Source organism: Centrocercus urophasianus, unplaced genomic scaffold (genome assembly GCF_019232065.1).
Source record: "Centrocercus urophasianus isolate 14NV4802_14NV808 unplaced genomic scaffold, USGS_Curo_1.0 seq_34, whole genome shotgun sequence".
NCBI classification, from domain to species: Eukaryota; Metazoa; Chordata; class Aves; order Galliformes; family Phasianidae; genus Centrocercus; species Centrocercus urophasianus.
The window spans coordinates 3261717-3281671 of NW_024884911.1; the positions used below are offsets into that span (position 1 = coordinate 3261717).

At 53.5% G+C, this 19955-nt stretch overlaps 2 protein-coding genes across 2 annotated transcripts in view; one reads left to right on the top strand and one right to left on the bottom strand.

Annotated features, from left to right (window-relative positions):
• The window catches only part of SLC25A25 (solute carrier family 25 member 25), a 23793-nt gene extending 8948 nt beyond the window's left edge, over window positions 1–14845 (bottom strand). The window contains 2 exon segments of the mRNA XM_042830652.1: window positions 14259–14752; window positions 14755–14845. Of these exon segments, the coding sequence (XP_042686586.1) occupies window positions 14259–14752; window positions 14755–14845 (585 nt within the window).
• Window positions 14846–15199: 354 nt separating this feature from the next.
• On the top strand, window positions 15200–17762 carry NAIF1 (nuclear apoptosis inducing factor 1). The gene is made up of 3 exons (XM_042830717.1): window positions 15200–15286; window positions 15507–16015; window positions 16634–17762. The coding sequence occupies exons 2-3, from the start codon at window positions 15511–15513 to the stop codon at window positions 17095–17097; spliced, it is 969 nt and encodes a 322-aa protein (XP_042686651.1). The 5' UTR covers window positions 15200–15286; window positions 15507–15510; the 3' UTR covers window positions 17098–17762.
• Window positions 17763–19955: the final 2193 nt, after the last annotated feature.

Sequence of the window (19955 nt, forward strand, 5' to 3'; positions counted from 1 at the left end):
GGGCAGAGCGCAGGGCAGAGCGCAGGGCAGAGCGCAGGGCAGAGCGCAGGGCAGAGCAGGCCCACTCAGCTGCTGTAAGAGAGAATGGAGAGGCTCTTGCACAAGCTCCCAGCAGCACACCCTGCACAGCCCGCGCCAGCAACACGTGGCTGCTGCAGAAACCACTCATCTCGTCACAGGGCGTGCGGGGGAGGAAAAGGAAGAGGATATGAAGCCTTCAGCATGAGCAAAGGGTTTGGAAAACCCCTTTTTCCCTATTTAAACTGCATCAGGTCGATCGGTTTAAGCGGTGGGCTCCTCTCAGATTGGAATCAAAAGAACCAAAATGAGGTGTGCTTTCATAGCAGCCCCCCACCAAGCGGCACGCAGCCCCAAATCCAACACAGCCCCAAATCCAACGCAGCCCCAAATCCAATGCAGCCCCAAATCCAACGCAGCCCCAAATCCAACGCAGCCCCAAGGAGCTCACGGCACCCCAAACAGCCCAGGGGCTCAGCCCCGCTCCCCCTACAGCCATACCTGCTTCCACTGGCGGTATGTGGAGAACTCCTGGGAGGGGATGAAGAGGCTGAGGCGGAAGATAGACTTGAGCTCGGCCGGCAGCCCCTTCGACTCGAAGTACTCAAACTCTGCCTGCGACTGCCCCAGCACTGGCACATAGAGACAGAGGCAGAGCATCTTCCTGTGGCCCACGCTCGGCTGCGCTGCTCGGACAGGCCAGGAAGGACGCAGTGCCGACAGACTCCCGGCGTTAATTTCAGTGCGTGGTGGGAAGGAAATGCCGGCGTGTCTCATGACACATGCCTATGAGCTCCCCGGCTCCAGTGGGATTGGCTGCTCAAGCCCTGCCCTTCTACTTAAAAGGCAAGCGGTAGCAGCCACGGCCCTCCCCAATGGAGACGGCTGCCAACAGCCTCTCACGAGGCCTCCAGCACAGGCACTGGGCTCCCAGTACACTCCCAGTGCCCCTGGAGCTGGCCCTGCCCACTGCCCATCTCACCTCAGGTCTGCCTGCTGCTCTCCTTGGGCACTGCCTCTGCCTCCGTGAGACACGAGAGGCTTCACCACCTTCCTCTTCCTGAATTCCCAGGAATGTCCGGCTTAAGGAAAAGCTCTGGAATCCCACATTTATAGAGGTCACTGAGCCGTTCCAGAACTCAGTGGTGTTGCTGAGAGGATTGCCATCAAACAGGCCGTGCCCAAAGCTCCAGCACAGCCCCAGCTGCTCCGCAGCAGCTGCAGCCCCCCACCTGTCCTCCCTCCTCTCCCAATGACAATTAAGCACTGTGGTTGGTTATGGCCTAACAGAGAACAGAGGCCCGGGCAGAACCACCTTTTCCAGTTCCTGCCCCTGTGGATGTAACCACCCTGCAAGCAGCTGTCTGGGCTTCAGGGATAACAAGTCCAGCAAAGGAGGGAGCGTGGCACATGCATCACTTCGTGCAATTACAGGCTTTGGAGCACATAGTGGAACTCAATGCATGGGACAGCACCCAGCTCTGGGGCGAAAGTACCAAAGGATGCAGAGCTGCCAACATAAACCATACAACAAAGCTCGAGCTTTGATATTTGCCAGAGGAGCTGTCGCGCGGGGAAGCCCCAAGAGCACACAGCCATTAGCCAGCTTCCAAACACCACAATGCCATCTGCACTCCAGGTAACACAGCATGTCTGTCAAACTGGTTCCAGCCAGCCCTGCTAACTGCTTTCCCGGCCGCTGCAACATTATCCCGTGTTTGCTCTGCTCAAACAGTGCCGACCAGCACAAAGTCCAGCAGGCGCTCCTCCTCGGACCTCGGTGCACTGGGGTTGGGGTGTCCATGAAGGGTATTTTGTCCTTTAGGAGCAAAGAAAGCTGAGGTCTGTAACAAGCTGCTCGTGGAGCCGCACAGCAGTGACTTGAAGTGGGAATGTTCGAGCAGAGGGGTTATTTTAAGGCTTACTAAAACGGGGTGCCAGCAGCAGGGTGCCGTTGGGAGCCGTGACCGTGAAGGCTTCCCATGCCCTTCTGGCACCTCACCTGCCACCGCGTTACCTAACCAGGCTTAACCTGCTCCTGCTGACGTCCCCGCACGGCAACGGGATCTTCTCAGGCTTCAGATCCTCTTAGGGATCAGCTGCAACAGCTCACTGCACGCCAACCCACAGCGTCCACCCACTGCTGCAATGCTACGGATGGGAACGGACAAAATCAATGCCTTCAGCACCCAGAGCAGCCCCCCACCCCACGTGCGGGTGCCAAAGGAAGAAATATAACTGAGATTTGCCCACCGAACCTCGAGATCCCCCGTGCTCCTACCCACGAGTTGCCAAGCATCACTATTTGAGCTGCTGGCAGCTCGGTTGCTATGCCAACATGATGCAGATTTTCCTAATAAACTCCATCTCCAGTTGGCAGCAAGAACAAAAGGTAGAATCTGCACATTTTAGGGAAGAAAGCCTACTGCCTACGTCACAGGAAAGGAGAGAGGTAATGATGTTAAGAAAGCTGATTTACACAGGGTATTAATTACAGGAGAGGGAGCTGAGAAGGAGAGATGGATTACGAGTGAAGTTTATACCAGCAATTCAGGTTATAATGATGAAGGGAATTTGAAAAAGCATTCGCAGGTTTTTAGGTTTCGTCAAAAATCGTAATCGTAATAATCCTGGTAAACCTGGAAGTGCTCAAAGCCAGGCAGGCCCAGGGCCCAGCACGTGCACAGCCACGGAGCCTCAGGCACAGGACCTGCGGGTGGCCGTGGATGGGACGCAGCCTCACCAATGCCTCCAGCTGCAGGAGAGCCAAATGCACACCTTCTATGGGATGTTCACTCTTCTTGCTGTCAAGGACCCTGCAAACTCATTGTCCATTTTATTCATAGGATTTGGCTCTCGTTTAAGTGTTGCATGAGTTATGACACCCCGCTGTTCCAACGCTGACATTCCTAGTCATTTCTACTCTTTTAGGCATCTGCTTCATCACTGCTGAACTACATCAGCTCCAGAAGGTACCTCCCGAAGATGGGAGGACGCAGCCATACAAGGATGCTGTTTAATTTTGAATTTACTCTGCTAAAAAAAAAAAGGACTCTAAAAATACCAAGTGCCAGCACGCGTCACAGTCACATAGCTCACATCCTCCTCTGGAGACAGAGCAGCCTGCTGGGTAGGTGCACCTATGCTGTAAGTTTCTGCTGGTCCTGCTGACTTGGTGTTTGTCATTTCTGGAGGCTAGCTTATAATTAATTGTCCAGGACAGAAGGTTCTCACAAATCACAAAGACACCCTTTGTGTAGGAAGGAGGGGAGTTAATCATTGAAGAGACCCCAACAGAGCACAGAGCGGCGGTCAGCCAAACCCGTGCGAGGGGAAGGGAACGGCCAGGAAGGGCTGACCCACAACGTCAGAACGTGCTGTGAAGGTGAGCAGGAGGGGTGAGCTGTGCAGTGACAACACACAGATCCAAAGTTACAAGTCCACCTGGTAACATCAGGGGCAGGCCGTCCCTGTCCTGTGCACACACATCCCGAGCCAACACGGGACATTTTCAATCAGCATTTTCTTCTCTATTCATGGGAACCACCGCGTGTCCGAACCGTTACCTGCAGGGGGAGCACAGCTGAGTCACCCCGAGCAGAAGGGCTGGGATGAAGCCTCCCCAGCCAGGTCGATCACACATACGTTGCTTGCAGTGTCAGGCAGTGCTCGGGATGATTCAGCAGACACCTACAGCAGCTCAGACAGCACATCGTGGCACCCAGCTAACTTATCCCAAGGTCACGGCGTTCCATGGCAGAACAGAAACCACGAGTCCCCAATTTCTTTACACATCATGGAGCATTAGGTTGCTCGCACAGTGAGTTATCATCTATCCCTTATGCTGTTCTGGGCTTTTTGCAGTGCTTCTCCTTGATGGGCAATCAGAGCACAGATATATCATCAAGCTCACAAGTTACTGGCTGTCAGCTGAGCCACGGCGACAGGATGCAGCATTAGCTGGTCTGCAGTGCAAGGTAAACCAGATCTCCATAATCCTCAGCAGAAGAGCTTTACTCAGTGTTTCACTTCACAATCAGGGCAGGCTAAAATTACACAGCCGCAACCTCCCAGCAGATGGGCAGTTACTTCCTAAGCTGCAATAACTCCATTTTATCACATCCTTATCCCTCAGCTATTTCTGCATTAGCCAATTTTAGGGTTCCTATGCAACAAAGCTTCTCAGGGTCATACAGGCAAGAGATCAGTATCAACTCCCTCCCCGTGTCAGCGAGCTCCATTTGCAGGTGTGAACAGATGGGCTCTCCCGGACTGAAGGAGCACTGTTCCCTCAGAAGGGAACAGAGATCTGCAGCCCTGCTCCTTCATCACAGCCTCCTTCAGTCCCGAGCCTCTGTCCTTCTTCAACCTCTGCACACAAAAGTCCTCTCCTTCTCTAAGTGCACATTCCAGGTTCTGGAGGAGATGTGCGGTGCCAGCTGCTATCAGTAGGGCTGAAGGCAGAAGTCCCTGCAGATGTTTCAGCCCGATTCAGGCAGGGAGTGGCTTCTGCTCTGCAGGAACAGAGATGCCACCCTGCTGCTTCCCTCTGAAGCATCAGCAAAGGGCATTAAGCCCTCCTGCAACCTGACCGCGTCCATTCCCCATTTCAGAGAGCAATCCCACAGCAGCCGCACTGATCCCTGCTCGAGCAGACGCATCCTGCAGTCACCCCACTGTGTGCTGCAGCCCTCCTAGCTGCTCAGGGGACATCACTCAGCCCCTCCCCAATAATCTCAGCTCACACCCTTGGTCACAACCCGCATGAAGTCAGAGCTGACTGCATCATCCTCAGGAGACACAGACAGCATTCCCTCCTCCTCGAGGATAACCTGGAGCTGCCGTCAGCCAGCACCGTGCTACGCAGTCAGCAGAGAACTGAGCTGCTTTTGTTCACCTTCCCCCAGACAAAGCCTTACTGGTTATCCTCTGCCAACTGCACGCACCCACCACCTCCCCACCCCGGGAAGTTCCCATCCTCACACAGATTTAGGTCTCTTCCTTATGCCACTCACTCCCGTGGGACAGCCATTGCCATCTGCAGGCTGTGCCATTCCAGCCATACACCAAGTACTGGTTTGCTCCTAATAACACTAGTTCCTTATGGAGCCATGAGGAGTGACCAGGGATTGACCAGGAGATTTTAGGATCTGTTGGACTCTCTACTAGTCTCTGGTGTAGCTCAAGGACTCCCCACCAACCTTCACTATCACTGCCAGCCCTCTGAGTTACGCTGCTTGCAAGTCACCTTCTAGACCCATAGACTCCCCATTTTTTCCCCGTAGAACACCATGTCTGCAAGGTCACATCACCTCTTTGCAGTCATTACCTCGGTCCCTCTGCTTCCAGCATGCAAACACATCAGACCCCACTCACTATCGCTGACCCCCTCCCAAAACACACACACAGCAGCTACACTTCCCTGCACACCCGCACTCCCGCACACCATGCGCTCCGGCCTCAGGATGTCCCATTACCTTTGGAAAATGCTCTGCGGGTCCAACCACCAGGAGGATAGTTGGTCTCCTCTCAGTGGGGTCAGTCCCTCTGTCCTGTGGCTTCCCCAGCACCTTTGGCCCTTTCTCCCCAGGGCCTGGCAGCGGGGTGGCGTTTCTGGCCTCATCGTCTTTTCCATCAGCAGGACCTTGGCATGTGGCCCCGGGAAGGAAGCTAGATAGAAAACGCCAAAGGCTCTGCAGCATCGCTGCTCCGGCGAGCAAAGCCGGCGTGCCGGGAGCCGCCCGGGCTGCGCTACCGGGATGGGAACGGCACGGCAGGCGGCGGGAGCTCCAACCCGGCGACTCCACGGGCTGGGATTGTGTGCAGCCCCGCTCCCGCAGACGCTTCCTGCCTTTTGAAATTGTTGCTACTGCAGTCGTGCCCGGCCTGACAAGCAGCTCATCGCACAAGAGCCTCACAATTCCGACGGCAACGAGACAAAGCGCCAGCTCTGCCGTACTCCAAGGAGCAAAGCTTTGGAGGACGCTAAGATAGAAAAAGAAGAAAGCTCAAACCGGGCGCTGCCAGAGAGCCGGCGGGTCCCGACAGCGCACGGGGCCGAGCGCCGGGCTGTGCCCCACTGCAGCAGCGCGCAGCCAATCGCCGCTCCCAGCGCCGCGGGGCTCCGGGGCGAGCAGCGCGCAGCCGGGAGCGCGCCGGCACCGCGGGGAGCGCGCCGGAGGGTGGAGGGCTGCGGCCCGGGGTGGCTCGGGGCCGCTCCGATCGCTCACATCGCCGCTCCGATCCCAGGGCTCCGCGGTTGGGCTTTGTTCGGGCAGCAGATGGTTCTCTGCGGGGATGAGCGCTTTTCCTGGCCGCGGCTGAATTAACCTCGAGCTGCACCCTCTCTCTCCGCTCTATTGTAGTCTCATCCTCCACTACAATAGCTCTTTGGTGTTGCATTATGCTTCTGCCATTTGGCTTTCAGAGCGACGCGCTTGCAAAGCGTTTACGGCCATTCATGTGCGCAAGGGCCGATAGGCTGTGGTTCACTATCGCCGATCGGCCCAATGATGCACACATCCATCAGTACACAGCGCCGTGCAGCTCCTCTCCTGAGAACGGGGGTGTTCGGCCTGGAGAAGAGAGAGCTCTTGGGAGACCTCACTGCAGCCTTCCAGTGCTTGGATGGAGCGGATAGAGAGGAGAGAAATCAACTTCTTACATGGGCAGGCAGTAATGGGACAAGGAGGGATGGTTTTAAACTGAAAGAGTGGAAATGTAGATATTACAGGGAAATTGTTCACCCAGAGGGCAGGGAGGTCATGGCACTGTTGCCCAGAGCTGGGGGTGCCCCATCCCTGCAGGTCCCCAGGCCAGGCTGGATGGAACCCTGTGCAACCTGAGCTGGTCCCTGATTTAGAGGTTGGCAGCCCTTCCATGCTGCAGGGGGTCAGAACTGAATGATCTTCAAGGTCCCTTCCAACCCAAGCCATTCTGTGATACAAGTTTCCTCTGCGGCCCGAGGGCTTTACCCATCCCCAGAGCTGCAGGAGGAGGCATTACACAGCCCGCCTGCACAGCACTGCCACTCTCCTGCTGGGTCCCAGCAGCACAGAGCAAAGCTCCATGCTGAGGCTCCTGCCCACAGTGAGCTCCAGGGCCTCTGCCAGACCACTGCTTCCACTTCTTAACCTTTGACAGCAGCAGCCCACAGAGAACCTGTGTCTTACAGCTATTAGATATGGAAGTACGTGCCCAAACTGGAAGAACTCCAAGCTGTGGGCAGCCCGTTTTTTAGGACAACACTCAGCGTCACACTTACAGGAACTTGTGAGTGCCGAATTCCTTTCACCAACCTGAGTAATGGAAAAAGAGACAAGCACACAGAAGACTTCACATAAAAGAAAGAATTCTTCTGCAAATACGCTTCAGTGTTACTTAATGGGAAAAAAATGCAGTCTAAATATGAAAGCCTACAGCCCCGCTCTGGACTGTGCCATCCCCCACACTGCCATTCTGATCCTTGAAGGTGATGTTTTAAAGTTTCCTACTGAACCACAAGGAGGAACAAAGCAGATGTCCTGCACTGGTACAGCTCATCAGAATCAGCCTTCAGTAGCCTAAGGCTACAGACTGCCAAGAAGCTGCGAGCTGTTCTGACACTGATGCTCCAGGAGCTCAGCCCATAGACCCACAGCAAGTACAGATGTGAAGACATGAAGGCAAAGCAGATGAGTGGGACTCAGGATCACAGTGCTGAGCTGCTACACAGAGACCTGTGAGAGCAGCTAACACTGTGGGATATAACCACTGAGTTTCTCCGTGATGTATGTGCTTATGTTTGGGGTGTACACGTGGCACAGACCCCATCTTCCTTTGCTCATGCAGAATTTGCAAGGTAAAATAGTAATTTGTGCAAGAAAATACATGCCCAGGGTGCAATTACAGCAGAAACACAGCAACACTTCTTCAGCCTTTGTCCTTGCTGAAGGAAACCTCAGAGGAATTCTTCCACCGCGCTAATCCACACGGCTCCTGGAGAGCACAGCCTTTTCTAATCATATTTAGAAAGGGGAAGGAAAAAAAAAAGCATTTATTTTACCAAGTGAGGAATTTTATTAGGTCAGAACAATAAAGCGACTAATGGAGAGATGATGATAGCCGGAGGCAAAGCAGCTGCTCCCTGCAGGGAGCTGGGACGCAAGTGTTGTCCCACTGACAGCACCAGGCAGCCAGCCACTCACACATCAAAGGTGCAACAAACTCAGCAGGTCGGGTCCAGCCTGAACCAGAGCAGGGGAACAGATGAGGAACAGACTCTCATTTGATGTAGAAATCACGAGCCTAGGTCACACCAAAACACACTGCCCAACCCACCCCCCTCGGTTCTTCAGCTGTTTCCATGAACCAAAGAGATCTTTAAGAGGGGGAAGCAGCAGGAGTGACCTGCAGGCAGCAGGTGCCCATGGCAGAGCCCTGTGCCCAGCATCACCGAGGTGGGCCGTCCTTGGGTAACCAGAGGAGAAGAGAGCAATGAAGCCATGCAATCCATCCAGATGGAGACAAAGGAGAAAGGAAAGAGCAAAAGAATGACGTGTGCTTAGCTGAAGCAGTATTTTCCTTGTACTGCAAGCTGGCAAAGGGAAGTCTCTTTGAGTAGCAAAACCAAGGTATTTTGTGACCCCATCCTGCAGACGCAGCTCAGCTCTAGGGCAGGCACCGTGCCCCTCATGCTGGTGGCACCAGGCAGAACCCAGCCTCAGGATACCTGCTTTCAGATGGCCCTTGGAAGAATCCTGAGCAAACACACGGCGTTTTCCAGCAAGAATCCGAGCAGACAACTAGCTCACACATAAAAAATGCAGGAGGGAGGGTGAAGAGGAGGGGGCAGAGGGATGGGAGCAGCAATCCCCACCCCCCGGTGCAGGAGAGCTGCTACAGCAGTCGCCTCCTGGGATCCTGGTGTGACCCCAGCAGGCAGGAGGAGCTGCCAGGACACCCCAGCAGGGGCTGCGGCGCGTGTGGCACCCGAGGTTGGCCTCATACACCCAGTTCTCATCTTTCCAAACGTCACTCCTGAAAGACAAGACTTCACGTAAGGATATTCTACTTTTTCTAAGAGAGCTGAAATAAAATCCAGAAACGCTGTGCAGGGTTTTTACAGCGCGCTGCCAAACATCTTGGCTGCTGCTGCTTAAATAATTAAGCTGTCTGGTGACATTCAGCCACGTTAATTTATTGAGGTGACACAACAGAGCGCTGCAGCAAAATCTGGCCACCTCTCTGCAGGAACCCCAGCACAGCCACCAGCTGCCCCAGCCCATGGACTGGGCAATGGGGCCAGTGCCAAGCAGACACCAATCACTGGGTTCCATCACATGGAAAGAGAAAGGGCATCTGTAATACCCCGAAATCAGAAAGGGACAAGAATGCCATGTACCAAAGTGACAGGAAAGTGGCTGTTGGGAAATGATCCCTCCAGCCAGGGCTCTGTGCACAACGTGGCCTCGCATACCAAACAGCTTCGCCTTTCCAGCACCTCACGATCCAACAATTTCAGCAATTTCTCTTAAAGCAGAGCTCTCCTGCCTGGAGCCTCAGCTCACCCCATGGAATGCAGGAAAACGAAGGCACCTCCACTGCCGTCCCATAGCAATGATGCATCTGCTTTCTTCACTCGAGACAAAGTCTGGGGCGTCATTAAAGCGTGCTCATGTCCCACATTCAGAGGGACAAATATAGCCATAGGACATGAACAAGAACAAAGACTCATTTACCATTTTTCTTTCAGACCTACTTGTGGCAACACTCCCTCCCCCACCCCCCCTGCCAGCACCACACCACAATATGGGCACAGAACTGCAGCGCTCCCCACGTTGCAGGGCTTGTGAGCAGGACACCAAGTCCTTACAGCAGTTCTGGTGTTATTCCATTAACACGTGTCAACCACTCGAGTATTCGGCTCACATTCGGCCAGAACTGTCACTGGCCTTTGTTTCTTTACCAGCCAACTCCCACCAACCACTCTGCAGCTCAGGGTTTTTCCACCTGCTCTTATCTCTCAGTAACTACTCCATTTTCTTCCCCCTCCCTGAGCTGACCCATAGTCAATGCCCGGATCCAGAGAGGACATTTCACATTATACTTCCCAAGGAATTCAGCAGAACACAGCCCTGTGCTTCTGCAAGGCTGCGTCTCATCACACCAGTGCTAACCATCAGTGTGCTCAAACCCAAGCTGTGTCTGCATCTCAGCAGCCCGGCTGCAATCCTGCAGCCCTTATCGGCCATAACTGGGCTAAAGGTCCCAGCTAAAGAAACCCACGAGCTGCCAGGTAGGCAAAGCACCATGCTGGAAGGACACTGCTGGGTCACACCTCTCAGGGGCTGCACGTCTGTCCTGCAGGTACACAACCAGAGAGCAACAGCTGAGGTTTACACGCACAGAAATGAGCAGTGGCGCAGCAAGAGCGAGTTCCCTTGCATGCATCTACACCCCAAGCTCGCTTCCAGCCTTTCTCAGTGGACTGCACTGCGATGCCTGGTGAGCAGACACCAGTCACACAGGCACCAGCCTGCCTTACACCACTCCCAAGGCCCCGCAGCACCTGCCAGGAACTCATTTGCTGGATTACAAAGCATGCATCCGTGCTTTCCACGCATCTAAGCCACTGAATGCACACCAACTCCTGTGCCTGCCACAGATTCAAAGGGTTTATCTACAGTGAAATCGTTGACCCACAGTTCTGCTCTTGCAGCACATTTCCCAAACACGTGGAAACAAGGCTCTCAAACCACACATTTCATAACATGCAAGGAGCAACAGGTCCCAGCTCCCTGCGGAGCAGCAAACGAACGTCATCTTCCTTGCTCCCTGTTCCAAAAGGACGTTACCCACAGACATCTGAAGTTATTTAACGTGTTGTAACGCTAGCTGGAATGGCCTGCAGACTGCTCAGGACATCCGACTCAGTCCTCCAGGATCAGCCAGTAAAAGGTGGGTGGTTGGGGAGCTGTTGGCAAATGCTTTCAGCAGCAGGAAGGCGATCAGCTGGAATTTCAGACTGTAACACTGCTCCATTTGTTTGATTATGACCTCATATTGCTCAACCCTTAACAATTAATTACAAGGGCCTGGCTACAAGCCTCCAACTGCCCCAACAGGGTTCAGCACACCTTTATGGTTTGTGTCTTGTTTAAATGTGTATGGCTTCAGAGAGATAGTTTGGTCTAGATTACAGAACAGAGTTTTGTTCATTTTTAATCACAAGCAGGGTGTTGTGACTCAGTAAGAACTCAGGTCACCTATTTCCAGATGATTGACAGTAGGAATGAGGTGAAAGCACTGCACAGGAATGGCCCTCTCAGTCCCATACAGTTGCTCAGAGTTATGGCATGTTATGCACTGTAAAGAGCAGTCAAAAGATCAGAGAGTAAAACAGTTACAGAAATAAAGAGTCTACTTGATTAAAAATCAAGTGAAGAAATAAGATTGAATCTTTCTATCATATCAATTACAATCTTGAAGAGTACTTCTGTCACAGAATCACTTGCAACAGAGCTAACTGAGCAGGGACCAGGAGGGCACAGTGCTCCCCAGCAGCTGGAACAGCCCAAGGGCTATCCCAAAAAATAAAGCTGCTCAGAGGAGCCCAGAGCCAAGCAAGCTTTGCAGCAGCACAGTTATGGTCCTTCAGTACAGGTGAAAGCAGAACTTGAGTGCATAGAGCTTTGAGATTGCAGAGGAGATAATAAGCAAAGAACATTGTGATGAAAGCCAACGTGAAGATTTCAGCAGTGAGATGGAGGAGCTGACAGCCAGGCAGGAAGGGGCAGCCATCTGCATGGCTCCAAGAGACAACAGCATCTCAAGGCCAAGGAGGAGAGCCCAGTTACAGCAAAGGCACACAGACCGTTATGGCTGCAAAGAAACAAGGGTTATGTTTGCTCTGTTTCTTAACTCAGAGTTAACTCAGAGTCCCCCAGAAGGGGCTCAGCTCTGTGAAGGGGCTGCACTCCGCTGTCTCTATGCAGCAGGGATGAGTTGCACCAGGGCAGAGCTGCCCAGCCCACAGCAGCAGGGAAGCTCCAGACAGCACTCCAGGTCAGGGTCAGCAGGAAAACAATCACATGAGCACATGCAGAAACACTGTGACTACACAGCCTTCAGCTACATCACATATATATCTCCAGATAAAAAGTAGAGAACAGTTCCGGTTCAACAACCCTTACTTCCATTAAACACATACTTCAGTTCCATAAATCTACACAGATATCTTCAGGAGAACTTAGAAGTAGTAAAATGAGCTCAACTGCTCCAGAGGCAGATGTAATTGAGCAGCAGAAAGTCCCTTTATGCAGTAGGACAAGGAAGCCTGTAAAATGTTGTTCACATGGTTATCACTTTACTGCTCAAGCAAAGTGAGGTATGCGAATTGCTCTGTGCAACCAGCTCAAACAAGCGGTGCTCTGGAAGGCTCACTGCCCTGGCATCCTGTATTTGTAAAACAGCTTCAAGATAACAGCAGGAATTTAGAAAAAAAACTCGCTGATGACATCAGCAAATTCCATCTCAAAAGGCAGGGATGTGTGGCTGCCTGCTCTGGCCATGCTGAAGGCCGCCCCTGGGGAGGCAGGGATGTTCTGAGTGCTGCAGAGGGCTTTATCTCAGTAAGAACTCCGAGGTTCTGGAGGAGCCAAAACATTGCTCATTTTCCCTTCAAGCTGCAGCCCAAAACAATCATTGTTGCCACAAGAACTTTTGGCCAACTGACACCAAGAGATCAGTAAAGCTTGTGGACAACATGGCATTACAAGGCAGGAGGGTTGCACCCACATCCAGCACACTGCACTGTGACACAGAAAGATACAAGGTACCTGAGCCACAGTCATTTACTACTCACAACCCATGTGATTTATGCTTAACTTGGCCTTCAAACACTGCGTTTTCACCCTGATCCTTAAACACTTTTCTTGAGTGTGACTTCACATTGCTGAGTGTCATTATTGGCTAAGGACAGAGAAGGAAAAAAGAATGCTTTTATTAATAGAACTCTCTGGGAAACAGGAAGTTTATTCAATCTTCCCTAAAAGATGACACAAGGCAGAGGTTTTCCAGCCAGCTCTCCAAGGGCTGCTCTCACGAATCAGACTGGAGATCTGAACTCTGCATCCTTAGTTCTTAACAAATGCTAATTGTCACATTGCTGAAGGGAACCCTGCAATACCAGCAGTGCCCCATCAGCTCTCTTTATCCAGCCAGCTGCTTCCTGCACAGCTGAACAGTGAGCAGAGGAAGCAAAGGGCTGAGGAACAATCCCGATGGCTGAGGGCTCACAGAAGCAGCACTGCCATCCACAGTGCTTCCCCTGCACAGAGCAGCTCCAGACCCTGCAGAACGCTTCTTCTCTGCTGCTCCTGCAGCACAGCAAGCAAATCAGCTTTGCTGGAAAGCAAGAAAGCATTTTGTTTCGAAGAGCATCCTCCCAGCCTGGAAAACTTCAGGCTGTATTAGATAACAGGCTCAGAAAGAAGAGGGAATGCCAAGTGAGATGGGTGGGCATCAGCACAGGATGTTCTAGCAAGTGAGTGCCTGCTGCCAGAACTAAGGGATCAGGCACCCATGGGTGGCAGCAAGTCAGCATCTCACGGGCACGCAGAGGTGATTGATGGGGCACAGTCAGGTCCTGTTACCAAAGCGCACACTGTAGAAAATCACCATGGCACTGATGTTATTTTTAGAAGCAGCACAACTAAATCACTCCTACGATGCTCACGCTGCCAAAGTGTTCCGGAGGAAGATGCCAACCAAGAAGCACTATTAGAAAACAAGGCTTCGGAGAGCCAAAGTTGGAAAGGCAGCGGCGACTTCGGGATGGGTGGATGCATACAGAGGGGCTGAAAGGAGTTACGCTGGCCCGGTTCTGGGAGCAGTGACAGCTGTCACTTGGGTCAGCTCTCAGGGACTCAGCAGTGCCCTCCGCCCTCCTGCAGGAAGGATGTGCTGTGCAGTGCCAAACCCCGGCCGCAGCCACGCGTACCGACAGCGCTCAGCTTTCGTCCGGCCCTGCGCCCGAGGCACCGCGCAGCAACGAGCCGCACACGAGGGCAGGCGCGGCGCCGACCCACGCTGCTCGTGCGGAACCCGAAGCTCGGAGCCCTCTACGCACAGCGCCGCACGGCACCAACGCTCTCGGCCCTCCCCAGGTGAGGCAGAACGCCGTCGCAAGCCCCGGCCGGCCGAGGCCCGGGAGCAGCGTTACCCCCCCCCGCCGCTTCAGCCCCGGCGCCGCCGCTCACCAGCAGGTCCAGCTCGGTGCGGTGCAGCCCGAGGCGGCCCAGCCCCACGGCCAGGTCGTGGATGCAGAGTGCGCCGTCGCGGTTCACGTCCAACTTCTGGAACAGGGCGCGGAGCCGCCGATCCTGCTCGGAAGCCTCGCACACCGCTCTTCCGCAGGACCCGCCGCCGCTCCCTTCGGCGCCAGGACCGGGCGTGGCGGCGGCCCGCGGGGAGCCGCAGGGGCACAGCACGCCGCTCACCACCGGGGAGGCCAACGAGCGCCGCGCCCCCGGCATGATCCCGCCGGCCGCCCGCTCCTCACGCCCGCCGCCGGCAAATGGCGACGCTTCCGCCACCGGCGCCGCGAGGAACCGACGCGGACCGCTTCCGCCTTCGCGCCACACGGCGCCGCCGCCACGTGACGCCCCCCGCCGACCAATGGGAGCGGCCCCCGCCGGCCAACGCGCCGCCGCCCACAGCCCGGCCTCCACGCGCACCCGGCGAGTGGGCGGGTGACGTCAGACAGACGCCTTCCCCTCCACCAATCGGAACGCAGCGCCGCCGCGGCCGGAAAAAGGCGGTACAAGATCCTAGGGCAGGACGCCATTGGCTAAACGTTGAGGCGTAACCGGGGGTAAAGGCACAACCGCTCCAATCAGATTGGGAGCCAGGGCCTCATTTGGATCTTGATGGACGTGGCATGCATCCAGTAGTTTCCAGAGGAGGGCGAGTTCAGCGTTGATGGACGGGAAAAGTACCCAATGAAATTAAAGCAGGGAAATAGGCGGGCGGGCCCAGCCTCTCGCCGGACTCACGCAGGCCCAGTGGCCCGAGGCAAACGGTGAGGCGGGGCCGGCTATGGTCCCTCGCGATGGACAGCGAGACTGGCCAATGACAGCGCAGCCCTCCCCGCGGAGGGCCAGACTTTCACCTGACAGGCAGACGGGCGGCCCAATCAGACGAGGAAGGAAAGGGGGCTGATTCTGGAAGCCATTACGCCAGTGTCGCAGGGTGGAGGCCGTTGAGCGGGGCTTGCTGGGTGGCTGCGGTACGCAATTTGCGTACCGTTGGCGGTGCCAAGGGGGGGAGCGGGGAGGGAGCGACAACTCCGGGCCCCGAGGGGCCTCGGGCCCCCCCCGCTCCTCCCCGGCCCGGGGCGAGCGGGCCCGGGGGGCCCCGCGGGAGTCCGGGCAGGGCCGAGGGGCGGCAGCGGGGCCCCCCGGGCCCTCAGGAGCCCTTTGAGTACCACCTCCCCCGCTTCCTCTCAGGGCCATGGCGTCGCCCCCGGCTCCCCCGGCCAAGAAGCGGAAGATGAACTTCTCGGAGCGGGAGGTGGAGATCATCGTGGAGGAGCTGGAGCGCGGCAAGCACCTCCTCATCAACCACTTCAACGCGGGCGTACCGCTGGCCGCCAAGGCCGCCGCCTGGCACGACATCCTGCGGCGCGTCAACGCCGTCGCCACCTGCCACCGCGAGCTGCCCGAAGTGAAGAAGAAATGGTCCGACCTCAAGACTGAGGTGCGGCGCAAAGTGGCCCAAGTGCGAGCCGCCATGGAAGGGGGGAGCGAGAGCCAGAACGGTGGCGGTGCCGGGACGGAGGGCGAAGACCCAAGCGGTGCCACGGCTGCTCCCGTCATCCTCACTCCCATGCAACAGCGCATCTGCAACCTGCTGGGAGAGGCCACCATCATCAGCCTGCCCAGCGGGGACTGCGGGGCGGCCGATGGGACCGAGATCCCCATCACCGCCTCCACCACCACCGTCACGCTGACCCAGAGTGAGTGCTGCGCCCAGTGAAGATGCTCTGTTCCGGATTGATGGCCCAGTGGGAGGCCTGGCATCCTCCTGTGATCCCTCTGCAGGGAGCTCCTGTCAAAACAAAGCGCCCTTCTGTCGTGAAAACACATTTGTGCTGTAGGGGAGCATCTAGGAGATGTGCGTGAAAGTCAGCTTTGACAGCTGGGGTCAGCCTTAAAACAAGGAAAGCAAGGAGCCTTTGGTCCCTTTCTCTGGGGAACTAAAGTAAAAGGGAGGAATACCTCCAGAGCTGATTTCCTTATCTGCCCCAAATGGGCCATCCTGTTGATAAGTGCCATTCGAGGCCTTCTCTTTGCCCTTGTGTCAGTTGGTTAGTGGTGCTCTAAACTAGAGGTTGGAAAAAGATTTTGTCTAGACAGATATGGCGCACCCTGCTCCTTTGGACCTTGCTCTGTACATCCGAGAAGGAAACTTGGATGAGGGTGGAGTAACTTAAGTTATTTTGTGCATTCACTGTTTATTGTATGTTATCTCACAGAACAGGCAGTATTCCTGTTACATTCCTTGAATAGTCCTGTAGATAAAAACAACCAGTGTTGCAGCTACTCCTTACCCCTTTTCTGTCCTTTGTTCTCAGTTCCTGCAGAGACAACTTACCACAGTCTGGAGGATGGGGTCGTGGAGTACTGCACAACAGAAGCCCCCGCCACAGTTACTGCCGAAGCACCCTTGGAGATGATGGCACATCAACACGAAGTATCTGCAAAACCCCAGGAGCTGAAAAGCCGCATTGCTCTGAACTCAGCGAAGCTCCTGCAGGAGCAGCGAGTGACCAACTTGCACGTGAAGGAGATCGCCCAGCACCTGGAGCAGCAGAATGACTTGCTTCAGATGATCCGTCGCTCTCAGGAGGTGCAGGCATGTGCGCAGGAGCGCCAGGCTCAAGCCATGGAAGGAACACAGGCTGCACTGAGTGCCCTCATCCAGGTCCTCCGCCCCATGATTAAGGACTTCCGTCGATTTTTGCAGAGCAATACACCCAGTCCTTCGGTGACCGCTGACCCCGGCCAGACTGGGCAGCAAGATGGCATTATCCAGTGAAAGAAACAGCAGTTGGACTTCTTTATTGGTAAAAAATCTGCCCCTGCTGCCATTGGACACGGAGGAAGGGGTGCTGGCTCTTGTCAATGTGAAATGGCTCGCCTTGGAGCCTTGCTGAGCCCCAACGGCTTTCTTCTCTGCTAATCTTATGCTAATCTGCCTTTTCAGACCCATCGTGCAGAGCAGAAGCAGGAGATTTAATAAACAAGGAACCTAACCTCGGTTGCTTTAGTTCCTCAAAAAAATAGATTTGTTTAAAAAAAAAAAAAAAGGGAGAGAAAAAAAGACAATTATTTTTTTATCTGTTTGAAAAGCTCTTCTGGGTATGACACTTCTTTCTTCCTCTGCCTTGATCTATAGCCTTTAACTGACTTCAAACACGGACAGTCTTGCTATTAAGTCACAGCAATGAAGCTGCCAAGGTACAGTTATCATAAGCTGCAGTGTCTGGTAGTGAGTGCATTTCTGTCTCTTGATGAAAGTATTTACTGGAAACGTGGTATCAGAGGTGGTACAACCTTTCTCTGCACTGAGAGCTTGTGGATACTGCTCTTGGAGCATGAAGTTCACCCGCACAGACTAGCACTAAGCCTACTATATGCAGTTCAAATCCCACCCATATCCCCCAAGGATATAAATGGGATTAAAATAGTGTATTCACCTCATGTTCTGTCTGTGTGCCGTCATGAAATTCAACTTTTAACTTAGCAGATGTGATAAAAATGTCATGCCTTGGTTACCAGATACTGTCCTGGGATACGTACTGGGAGCAATTACCTGTCCCAGTGTATTTAATACACAAAGACACATAAAAAGTTAATTCAGGTGGGTTTACAGGCATAACACCTGTGTCTCATAACGCACAGTTTGCCAGCTTTGTCATAGCTCAGTCTCTCCAAGTGGACCTGGTCTGGAGAGCTTCAGCCACCCAGCAGTTCCCAGCAGACGACGTTTAGGAGGTTGGCAGCCATTGATTGGAGTGAGTGAGTTCTGGACCGTCAGCTGGTTCTGGTGGTGGTATTTGTTCTGTACTTTTTAGGAGCCAGAAGCAAATACAGCAGTTCTCTGTTAGTCTGCTAGCTGGCTTTGACTGGGATTCTGAGAAATGGCTGTGAGGTTCACCTCGCTTACGTTCTCACATTTAAACAGGGCTAAGTAGCATTTGCAGCCCCTGATCTCACTGAGGTGTTGGTGCTGTTGGGTTTGGTCCTCTCTGAGACAGCTCCGTTCCACAGGATGGTGAGTGTGACTCTGACGGACTTGGAGCAGCTTCATAAACTTTCAGATGACAAGCTCCACTTGTAGGTGCATGGAAGCTAACTTCAGAAAAAAAAAGTATAAGTCTTTTCCCCATACCTTTCACATTTAATAGGCTTGTTGCTTGCCAGATACTGCTTTTGAAGCCAAACTTTCTCAGAGTTGATATTCTCTCACTGTTAAGTCTCCTTTTGGGCTGAGAAGTGTGAGCAAAGACTGAATTTGCACAATCACATGAAACCCTTACATATGTTACGGCAGGATGCTGCTGGAGGACCCCCAGTTAGAGCAGTGGGTGAACATTCTGCTGCCTACCTCTGCCCTTCAGTAATCACCTCTCTTCTGTGAGGCTGATGGGTGAGAAAACAGCTTTAGAACTCTGGCCCTGGAAGCTCTGACCCTTTGACACAGACGTCTTGGTGCTGAGTCAGGGCAGCAGCAGCTGCTCCTTCCCACCTTGTTGGGCATCCAGCCATGTGAGTAACGCTCTCCTGATTCTTTCTCTCAGACTTTATGGAGTCAAATCAACTGCTCAATTGAAAAGTATTTTTAAAGCAGAAAACTATGTCATAAATGTTGTTTTACCTCGTTTGTGTAATGATCTCTCCTTTACAAATAAGATTTTTAATTAAAAAAAAATATGTTTTTTGGTAAACAGTCTCTTCCAGTTTATCAGCATGTTCCAGCAGAAAAGTGAGTTTGTGAAAACAAGTTGGCAACACAGAGGACTCAGTCAGAAAAGGTCAAAGAAAGCTGTAAGCAGCCACATGTGTTGGTTTTTTTCCTTGTTCATGAAATTTGTGGCCCTGCAGTTACACAATTGCCTTTTTTCCCTTTTTATTTTTTTTCCCAGTAACATCTTTGCAGCCTTCCCTTGGCCCACTAGTTAGTTCATTGCATCTGACAGATCACCACAGCATGCTGACCTCCCAGCTGCTCCGAACACGCTCCAATAGCCCAAAATGATGGATGAAACACCAGCCTTGGGATTTAAATTGCTGTGTTCATTTTTGCAGTGACTAAGCACTTAAGCTGTCACTGTTCCTTAGGAGTAAACGCGTTGCCCTCAGAACCACCCATTTTTTCGTGTGTTTTCAGGATAAATATAGATCTTAGTCAAGCCAGTAGCATTCAGGAGCGAGTTCCACGTGGCGTTTTTGTCTCATTAAAAAGATGTAGCAACTTTTTAAATGCGGGGTGGGTCGTGTGGTTAGGGGCTGGGTTGTTGCTCATGACGAGGTCATCAAACTTGGGGAGGAAGAGAGAAAATACGTCACTTCAAGTCAAAACCAGGAAGATCAGGTAAACAGGGCACTGACATGCCTGGAACTTGTGCCCAAAGCTGAACAAAAAGCAAGGAACGGCATCTCACAGATGTTTATTTGTACCTGGGGATTTATAATCACCATCCAGAGCTGGAAGGAGCTGCGCAGGGATGTCCTGCCACAGGGCTCCTCAGAGGGGAGAGTGAGTGTGCTTTGTACTTCTTGCTGCTGGAGAAAGAGGAGTTTGGTGGAGCGCTTCTGGTGGGTCAGAAGATACCTCGAGGCTGTGGCTTTGTGCTCGTGGCACCGCTAGGTGCTTCAGGAGCAAAAGTCTGG

What these genes read in the sequence shown, in the direction of transcription:
- NAIF1 (XM_042830717.1), top strand. Translation starts at nt 15,511, where the DNA reads ATGGCGTCGCCCCCGGCTCCCCCGGCCAAGAAGCGGAAGATGAACTTC. An exon ending in CACCGTCACGCTGACCCAGA is followed by an intron (nt 16,016 to 16,633) that starts GTGAGTGCTGCG and finishes CTTTGTTCTCAG; the next exon opens with TTCCTGCAGAGACAACTTAC.